The 10,614-nt window shown below is 39.6% G+C and overlaps 1 protein-coding gene across 1 annotated transcript in view; it reads left to right on the top strand.

The window, feature by feature from the left end:
• Positions 1 to 10,614, top strand: part of SLAIN2 (SLAIN motif family member 2) — a 74,607-nt gene continuing 63,993 nt past the window's right edge. Inside the window, exon 1 of the mRNA XM_081053952.1 lies at positions 1 to 669. Within this exon, the coding sequence (XP_080910078.1) occupies positions 281 to 669 (389 nt within the window). The 5' untranslated portion in view covers positions 1 to 280. The remainder of the gene's footprint in view (positions 670 to 10,614) is intronic.

Below are 10,614 nucleotides of genomic sequence, written 5' to 3'. Positions count from 1 at the left end.
GCGGGGGGCGGAGGGACGGAGGAAAGATGGCGGCCGAGGCCGGATATTGGCGCCGCCTCCCCCAATCCTGGAGCCGGCGCAGATGAGGCGGCTCGGCTGGGGCCAGCGGCGCGTCGGAACCCGAGCTGGGGGGACCCTGGCGGTGGGGCCTGGCCCTACTCTATGCCGGCGCCTCGGCTAGAGTGAGCGCGGCAGCCGCGGCGACGCCTCTTTGCTTGGGCTCGTTCCCTGTCGCTGTGAGGCCGAGCGGGTGGCGGACGGCAGAGGCGGCGGGACCGGGATGGAGGACGTTAACTCCAATGTGAACGCGGACCAGGAGGTGCGGAAACTGCAGGAGCTGGTGAAGAAGCTGGAGAAGCAGAACGAACAGCTGAGGAGCCGCTCCGGGGCCGTGCAGGGCGCCGGCTCCCTCGGGCCCGGCAGCCCGGCTCGGGCCGGCGCGTCCGCTCCCTCCTCCGGCTCGGCGTCCCCTCGGGGCTTCCCGTTGGGCCTCCACGCCAAGTCGGGCGGCGGGGCCGGGTCGGGCTCGAGGAGGACGAGTGGCGAGGAGCCGCGGGACGCCACCTCCTTGCTGGCGGCGGGCGAGGGCGGCTTGCTGGACGAGGTGGAGCCGCTGCGGCCCGAGGAGCTGGAGCGCCTGTCGGGCTGGGAGGAGGAGGAGGAGAGCTGGTGAGCGCGGGGCTCCCGGCCGGGGCTGGGCGGGGACGGGCCCGGGGGCGGAGAGCGTCTTCCCAGGGTCCCCCGGTAGGACCGCTCGCTTTGTGCGGTCGGATCCGCTCTCTGACGGGGGACTCGTGCTTTTCTTGCTTTGGCTGGAGAAGGAGCAGCGCGAGCTGGGGACTCGCGGCGCGTGCGAGCGGAAAGGGGGTTGTAGCCGGCACTTCTCCTCTGGGGTCTGCGGGTCGGGCGGCCTGGGGAGGGCCGCTCGCCGTGGGAGGAGGCGGAGGTGGGGCAGTGCTTTGTAGCAAGGGATCCTGCTTCGTGTGAAATGAAATGCTGGCTTTGGGTAGGTGGCCCGGGCGTTTTGGATGTCGAAGAGGGGTGTGCGTGATGCGGGGTCACCCGGAGCGGGGAGCAGGCCAGAGTGGTCTCCGCCTGTGTGGTGGCGTCGGTGTTTTGGAGAGAAGTGGGAGATGGGGGCATCGCAGGCAGCAGTGGGGAGACCGTGAGAATCAGCGCTCCCCTTTGGGGAGTGGGGTGAAGCTTGCTTTGTGTGGAGAGGGCAGGGGATGGTGTTGCTTTGTGTGAAGACTCAAGGGTGGAACAAGAGCCCTGGCTCTTCTTTGTGAAACAAGAATTAGATCTGGCATTTTTTTTTTTGGAGCTGGACAGTTACCCCATCCATCTTCCCTTTCCATTTTTAAGTAGGGCTCTTTAAAAATCTAAGCCCAAGCTGTATTGTCATCAGCCACTTCTTGATAAAATTGTGAACCCCACCGTAATATCACTTCCATACATGGAAAGGACGTGGGAACCGTTTTCCCTCTTTTTTTATTGCAACCGCATAATGATGTCTGCGGGAGATGCTTTCTCTTAATTTACCTCTTTACAAAGTTTTAACTTTTAGCTAAAATGTCCCTACTCTTTGTTGAAATTGAAACTTGTAACTCCTAAGTTAGTGAAATGGAAATACTCCTTGGACTCTGGTATTGCAGGGCTGCAACTTTACAGTGTCCTGAGGTAGTGAGGAGCTTTGCCTGGATTCGGGCTCTGGCTCTGCCACTTACTAGTTGTATGACCTTGGACAAGTTACGCTCAGCCTCGTTTTCTTCCTCTATTTGACGGAGAAAAATAATAGTTCTTATCTCTTTGGTGTTCTGAAGACTGAAATAATCGATGTATCCTTTTAGCTCTGAGTCTGGCGTATATATAGACTACCTGCTATTACTCTTGAGCTTAGTGATTTAAATCAAGAAATACTTATTGAGCTCCTAAAAGATCTTGTGGAGAGATTCTAAAGATTCTTAAAAGTTGATCCCTGTTCATGAAGGCAGTTACAGACTTGCTGGGAGCCAAGTTTTATGCAGTTAAATCAGCTAGGACTTATTCAGTGAATTGCCAACAGGAGTGGTATGACTAAAAGTACTGAGAGTGCTCAGAAATTTGGAAGAATAGTGTAATTGAGACAAACTTTTAAAGCTTTGGGGGAAGCAAGAGTGGGAAGGGAATTTTATGCTCTGACAACTGCTAGAGCAGAGTCAGAGATATTTGTAACTCCCAGTTAGGAGGTTTGAATTACAGAGATACCCTTGAATATATGATGTCAAACCTTTATTTTATTGTCAAGTGATACCAGGTATTATTAGAACTGACTACGATAATGACAGTTTTTCATATTAGTGTGAAATCACGTCCTTCCAAAGGAATTTTGGGCATGTATACACTTAAAAAGAACCCAGAATCATCCAAATATCATCACATGCCTATTCCAAGTAATGATTATGATGCTCTAATAACGAGGATTAGCTGCACTCATCAGCCCATTTTAGATTATGTATTATTAGAACACATTGACTCCACTTGGAGAAGCTTCTATGGTTTCTGAGTATATGGTTTGTTAAAGTAAAACAAGTCTTAAATACCATGTCAGGAGTTTCTTTTGACCAGATGATTCCTGCTTGCTGCTTTGATCCTAGCTAATATCTTGATACTATAGATGTTCTGTACTTGTTCTGAAAAAATTGTGTGAAGTGAAAGTTTGATAAATATATTTAAAATGCTTTGGGATATGTGTTTGGAGTATAAGTTGGAAGGGATGGCTGTTAATGGCATGGGAAGATTAAAAAAGTCGAGTTTTTTCTTAGCAAGCTAAAAATTGTCTTTCTGTAATTTACATCCATTGTATCTTTTTCATTTAGAGTAATATTTTTCCCCAAGTGTATACCGTATAATGCTAATGCTAGTAGTGAATGTGTCAGTAGATACTATGTAAAAAAATAATGGTGGGTCTGAGGTCAAATGTATATGGGAAAATCGAAGGTCAACAAAAATAAATGTGTTTTTTTTTAATGATGGACTTTTTGATATGCTAATGTGTATTGAATACAGTAAATCTCTAAGTGCTATGGTTTGTTTCCTAAACTTATTTGTGCTCCTAAGGAACTAGTATCTATAGAACCTGCTTAGAAAATAGTGCTCTAGACCCCTGGCTTTCACAGCTTTTTTGGGAGGGTGCGGGTGGGGGGGGGGTTGCTTCATGATAAAAATACATTTTACATCATAGCCTAGTACATAGGAATATGAATAATTGAAACAAAAGTTTCACAAAACTATAGTTACTTTTAGTACACGTGGTATGCTCCAATATTTTCTATTCTGTTCTGTTTCTTTAGAAAAATGTGCTGGTTATAACCCACTAAACTGATTTTGTGACCCATTAATGGATTGTATTTCTCAGTTTGGGAAACACTATTCTAGAACAACTAGGGAAAGTTCAGAGAAAGGAACTAACATTGTGTATCAGTGTCAGACTAGACCAGGCAGCTTATAAACATTTTCGCACTTAATTGTATTTAATTTTCATCCATTTATGAGATAGGTAACATTATCTAGGTACTAAGAAGCAATCTCTCTCTAAGCATCAAATAGCACACAGTAAATGATGGAGTCAAGATTTGAATATAGGTCTTTGTGACATCAAAGCCTATGCTGTTCCCACTATACTTTGCTTTTCTCCAGTATAATCACATTTCCACATGAATGGCCCCCTTAAAGTGTTTGAAGATTACTGTCATGATCCTCTACTCCAGGGGTGTCCAAACTTTTTTCAACGTTTTTACCAAGGGCCATATGCAGTAAAATACACAAACAGCCGGGCCACTCACTCGAGGTGAAGTACCGTATTGCCTCACCTGGTTTATTTAAGTAACTAAATATATTTTTGGAATTTGCTGCGTGCCAATTAACAATGGATCTTGGGCGCAGTTGGCCTGAGGGCCGCAGTTTGGACACCCCTGCTCTAATCCCTTCTCCCCACCACACTCTTTCAACATTCTTGCCTCTTTTTCGGAGCAATTTATTTAATCATTGTGTAGATAATGTAATTCTCTAATCCTTCAAATGTGGTCATTTTTCTCTTAATGAATTCTGGTTGCTCAATGTCAGTAAACATGGTACCTGGAACTGTACAGAACATTTCAGCTGATACTGACCAGATAGTGTGTGGTAGCTATAATTACTTGAGCTAAATGCTATTATTTTGAAACCAAATATTTCACTAACAGTTTTAACTTATGTTACTATGCTTAATATGAGCCAGTAGTGTCAATTACACCGTGTATCTTTTGTACATAGTTGTTTAAGTCTCCCTGATCCTGTTTTTGTGTATTGAATTTTTTTAGCTTAAAATTAGGCCTTCATATTCCATTTTGTTAGTCTTGATCTAGCCATTTAATATTACTTGTTCTTTCTGATTTATTTTTTTTTTTCATTTTCATATTTGGTAGGAATGCCTACCTGGTCTTCATTCAAGTTGTTAAAAATATTAAAGTGACAGAATAAAGGACTCTGAAATGTGCCGGTCAACTAGGCTCCTTCCAGATTAACACCAGTTCATTGACACACATTGTGGGTTGTTCAGTAACTGTTAGTTCCACTTACTATTTTCAAACCCACATGCCTTTTTGTATGGATATTATGAAAGCTTTTGCCAAATGGTTTGCTTTAATTGAGCTGTACTGTACCTATAGCGTTCTTATCTGCAATAAAGTAAACCTATTAAAATAGAGATTGCATTTAATTTGGTATGAATGTTCATTGTGAATCCTCTCTGGCCTATTCCTTTTTTAGCTTTGCAAACATTTTGGTTAATTGAGTTTTGAATTTTATAAGGAATAAGTTTGATCTGGAATTTCCAGATACTAATTTTTCTCTTTAGAAATTACCATATTTTCTCTTATCCAGGCTTTTGACCCTGTCATGATACCTGGATTGACATATTTCGGATTGACAGTAAATCAGTGATAAAATTTCCATTCCTTTTATTATTTGAAGGGGTGGCCTGAGCCTTTTTAAGGCTCCATTCTGGCGTACTGTCCCGATCACCTTGCCTCATGTGAACTTCAGCTTCCTTTCAAGAATGATTATTCAGCATGTCCATTTGTACCAACTATTGGCAGAAAAACAGGAGCTAAAGAAGAATATTTCTGCCTTCTCATTGTCATCTAGTATCATTGTATATTTTGCTTCAGTATTTTGGGCTACCGTTTTTTTGTACTACTACTCTCAGTGTAATTTTTTTTCTCTTTAGGTTTTTATTTGTTGAGCTATAATTGACATACAATAAAACCCACCTGTTAAAAATGTGTAATTCACTGATTTTTAGTATATTTACAAAGTTGTGCAACTGTTACAACTATTTAATTCCAGAACATTTTTATCATTCCCACAAAAAACCAACACATTATCAGTCACTTCCCATTTCCCCTGGACCGCAGCTCCACTTTCTGTGTCAATGGAGTTGCCTATTCTGCTCAGTTCGTGTAAATGAAATCATATGATGTGGCTTTTTGTGTCTGGCTTCTTTCATTTAGTATAATGTTTTTGAAGATCATCCATATCTTAGTGTGTATCAGAACATTGCCATTTTTGGGTTCCCATTTATGTCTGAATAATATTACCTCATTTTGTTTATCTACTCATTAGTTGATGGGCATTTGGGTTGTTTCCACCTGTGGCTATTATGCTGTGAATTTTTATTTACAAGTTTTTATCTGGGTATGTTCTCATTTTTCTTGGGTATATACCTAGAAGTGGAATTACTAGGTAAAATGGTAACTCCATGTTTAACTTTTTGAGAAACTGCCAGACTGTTTTGCACACTGGCTGTACCATTTTACATTCCCACCAGCAATATACAGGGTTCAAATTTCTCCACACTAGTTATGGTCTTTTTTATTATATAGCCATCTGCTGGCATCTCACTATGGTTCTGATTTGTATTTTCCTAATGATGGCGAGCATCTTTTCATGTATGTATTGGCCATTTCTATATCTTCTTTGGTGAAATGTTTCTTTAAACCATTTGCCCATTTGCTAATTGGGTTACCTGTCTTCATGTTGTTAAGTTGTAAGAGTTCTTTATATATTTTGGATACTATCCCTTCTGCAATAGATGTTTGCAATTATTTTCTCATATTGTGTGTTGGGAAAATTTTCTCATATTTTGTATTTTTTTTTCCAATTTCTTGATGAAGTCCTTTGAAGTACAAAGTTTTTCTATTATGAACTTCAGTCTATCTTTTTCTTTTATTGCTGGTGCTTTTGGTGTTATAGCTAAGAAACCTCTGTCCAATCCAAGATTGTAAGATTTACTGCTGTTTTCTAAGATTTACTGCAGTTTTCTAAGATTTACTGTTGTTTTCTATAATTTTAGCTCTTAACATTTGGGTCTTTGATCCATTTTATCCTGGTAAAACATACATAACATCAAATTTACCATGGTAACCATTTTTAAGTATATAGTTCAGTGGCATTAAATACATTCATATTGTGCAGCCATCACCACCGTCCATTTCTAGAACTTTTTTATCTTCCCAAACTGAAACTCTATACCATTAAACAGTACCTCACCCGCAAGTCCCAGACAACCACCATTCTACTTTCTGTCTCGTAATTGACTAGGTAACTCATATATGTGGAATCATATAATACCATGTCTCCCCGAAAATAAGACCTAGCCGGACAATCAGCCCTAATGCGTCTTTTGGAGCAAACATTAATATAAGACCCTGTCTTATATCATGTTAGATGAGAGCCGATCTTATGTTAGATAAGATCCGGTCTTATAGTAAAATAAGACCGGGTCTTATATTAATTTTTGCTCCAAAAGACGCATTAGGGCTGATTGTCCGGCTAGGTCTTATTTTTGGGAAGACACAGTATTTGTACTTTTGTGACTGGCTTATTCCACTTACCACAATGTCTTCAATATTCTTTTATGTTGTAGCACATCTCAGAATTCCCTTTCTTCCTTTTTTTTTTTAATTCTCTAAAAGTTTATTTAATTTCATAATCCTCAATGGGCAAGAGAAAACAGCACTTATATCTTACTGTTCCCAAACCTAAGCTTATGTGATGTTTATTTAAATATAGAATTTATATGTATATGCTTTTTTTGAGGCAAAAAATACCCAGCCTCCCAAATATACAGTTCAGTATTGTCAACCACATGTACATTATTGTACAACAGATTTCCAGAACTCTCCCATCCTGCATGATTGAAATTCTACACCCACAGAACCGCAACTCTGCCTCCCCTTCTCCCCCAGCTTCTGGCGGTCACAGTTCTACTTTCTTTCTGAGTTTGACACTGTAGGTACCTCATAAGTGGAATCATGTATGTGTTTTTTGTGGCTAGCGTATTTCACTTAGCATAATATCCTGAAGGTTCATCCATGTTGTAGCATATGACATGGTTTCCTTTTTAAAGACTGAATAATGATCATGTCTGTGTGTCACGTGGTTTTTTTTTGTCCAGTTATTTTATTGATGGACACTTGAATGACCTCTGCCTCTTGTCTATTATGAATAATGCCACTGTGAACAGGGGATACAAATATCTGTTCAAGTCCATGCTCTCACTTCTTTTGGGTATGTACCCAGAAGTGGAATTGCTGGATCAAATGGTGATTCTATGTTTAATTTTTTGAGAACTCACTATACTGTGTTTCATAGCAGTTATACAATTTTACATTTGACCAGCATTAACACAAGCGTTCCAGTTTTTCTACATCCTTGCCAATATTTTCTTTGATCCACTTTGACTTTTTATATAGTATGAGGTTAGGATCCAACTTTATTCTTTCTGCATGTGGATACCCAGTTGTCCCTATTCTGTTTGTTGAAAAGACTTTTCTGTCCCCATTAAATTATCTTGGGATTCTTGTCAAAAATCAGTTGCCTTTAAGTGTATTTCTGGACCCTTAATTCTATAAGTTTTGAAATTGGAAACTGTGAGTCCTCCAATTTTGTTCTTTTTCGAGATTGTTTTGTCTATTCAGGGTCCCTTGTTTTTCGATATGGATTTTAGAATCAGCTTGTAAATGTCAGCAAAAAAGGCAGCTGGAATTTGGAGAGTGATTGTATTGATACTTTAGATGAATTTTGGGATCTTAGCTATTGGGATCTTAATATTCATTTTTTTAATCCATGGGCATTGGATATTTTTCCGTCCACTTAGGTCTTTAATTTCTTTCAACTATGTTTTGTAATTTTTGTGTATAAGTTGCATTTTTTGGTTAATTTTATCCTAGTTACTTTTTATTGATGCTATTGTAAATGGAATTGTTTTTCTTCACTCTTATTTTCATTTTTTAATTGTTCATTGCTACTGTATAGAAATAGTTGACTTTTGTATATTGATGTTACTGTATTCTGCAACCTTGCTGAAGTCATTTATTAGCTGTGGTAGGTTTTTTTGGTGGATTCCTTAGGATTTTTTATATATAAGAATATGTCATCTGCTAATAGAGATAATTTTACTTCTTTTCCAGTCTGGATGCCTTTTATTTTATCTTCTTGCTAACTGACCTAGCTAAAACATCCAGTGTAATGTTGGGTACAAGTGGTGAGAATGGACATCTTTCAATATGATTTTTATTACTTTTATTTTTAATAATAGCTAACAATTATTTATCGTATTAACATGACAGATACTATGCTAAGCCCCTTATATACACTGTTTTCCTAATAACTCAATGTGGTCAGACTATTACTAACCCCCTTTTTTAAAGATGAGTACATTAGAGCTTAGGCTAAATAATTTCCTTTTAGTCACTCAAGTATATGGCTGAGCTAGGATTGGAACCCAGTTAGTCTGAGTCTATATCAAAAATTTTTCAACCCTTACCTCATTCTAATTATGTTATTTTTTATGTTATTCTTAATAGATTTATACTATCATTCACCTTTAGCTATTCTTTTTGTCATTTGTCTTTAATAATCTGAGCTCTTTGTACAGTTTTATTGTTTATAGGGGGACCTCTTTTTGTACTCTGTATTCTTGTACTAACTTGGCTGTTAGAGCCTCTGGGAGTCAGATGACATTTAGTTAAAGCCATGACCCTGGAACTGGATAGCCTGAGTTGGAAGCCCAGCTCCCACCCTTGTTAACTGTGTGACCTTGAGCAAACCACATAATCTCTGTGCTTGAACCTCGTTATTATTTCTGAAATACTGTCATGTGCTGCCACTTAAGGATGGGGATACTTTTAGAGGTTTCCTTGTACACTCACACGAACTAGGCAGTGCAGCCTACTGCACACCTAGACTCTATCCTATATAGCCTAGTGCTCTGTAGGGGAGAAAAAATAACTCTTCCTCTACCCTTCTAGGTTCTTGGCCGAGACATCCCTGTAATAAAAGACAGGTTAATAAGAGAAAAACAAAAGTTTAAAACATGTATACTTTCTGTACACATGGGAGAGACCGAGGTAAACAGTAACTGACCATAATGGCTTAAGCCCCCACCTTAAATACCATCTTCAGTTCAAAACAAGTTGGGGTGAGGAAAGTCAGCTATGGGATGTTACCAGGGAAAGCACAGTAAACAAGGGTAAGGTAGTTAATGCAGATTTAAGTCTTTGCCATCTGCTTTGATAAGAGTTCTAGAGGTAAAGCCATCCCCCTCTTCCGGTTCACTGAGGGAGCTTCCTTGACAAATGGAGATTTACCTTACAAATGTACATGTGTTTCACAAAGGACAACTTCACCTTGGCTCTCAGAGCTTCTCTCATATCTGCTGTTTCTTAACATTAAACAGCCTAAACTAATCCTTATGCCAAAGAGACATATTTTAGGATGACAAATTCGGATCACCTGCAGCTCAGGCTACAAACCTGTACCGCATGTTACCCGCACAGAATACTGCAGGCACCTGTAACGCAGAGGTGTTTGTGTAATGTGCTGTGCTACACAGGACCAAGCAACGGCATCGCTATACGACTGCAATTTTTCAGCTCCATTATAATCTCATGGGACCACCTTCTACTATATGCGGTCTGTTATTGACCAAAATGTCGTTATGCAGCACATGACGGCAGGCATCATTATTGTACCAACCATATAGAATTAAATGTAACGTGAAGTATTTAGAACAGTTTCTGGCACAAATTAAATGTATAAATGTTAGCTTTCATCATTGTTATCATCATAATCATCACTGTTTTACTACTTTAGTTCCAGACTTGTCTATCTTTGCATTGAACTTAAACAAAAAATTTTAATTTTGGAAAATTTCAAACATATACAAAAGCAGAGTGAACATTTAACTTTTCACTCATCTTTAACACTTAACCAACTGATGCCATTCTTTTTTTCATCTATACTATTCAAACCTCAACCCCCTGGAATATTTTAAAGCCAATTCCATCCCAAGTGTCAGATCATTTAATTACTAAATATTGTAGCAGATGATAAGGACTTTTAAAACATTTTCACAATATCAGTGCCACACCCCCAATTAAAAATAATTATTTAGTATTAAATGTGCTGTGAATGTTTTTAGATCAGATTTTCTAAAAATTGGTTTGCACGTCTATGTTTAGAATTTTCTTTCTGTTCTGTTACAAATTTAAGATGAAATGGCCTCCTCCTTCCAGTATTTTGATCGTTTTT

Source organism: Rhinolophus hipposideros (genome assembly GCF_964194185.1).
Source record: "Rhinolophus hipposideros genome assembly, chromosome: 1".
Classification (NCBI taxonomy): domain Eukaryota; kingdom Metazoa; phylum Chordata; class Mammalia; order Chiroptera; family Rhinolophidae; genus Rhinolophus; species Rhinolophus hipposideros.
This window is presented reverse-complemented; position numbering and strand designations above follow the sequence as displayed.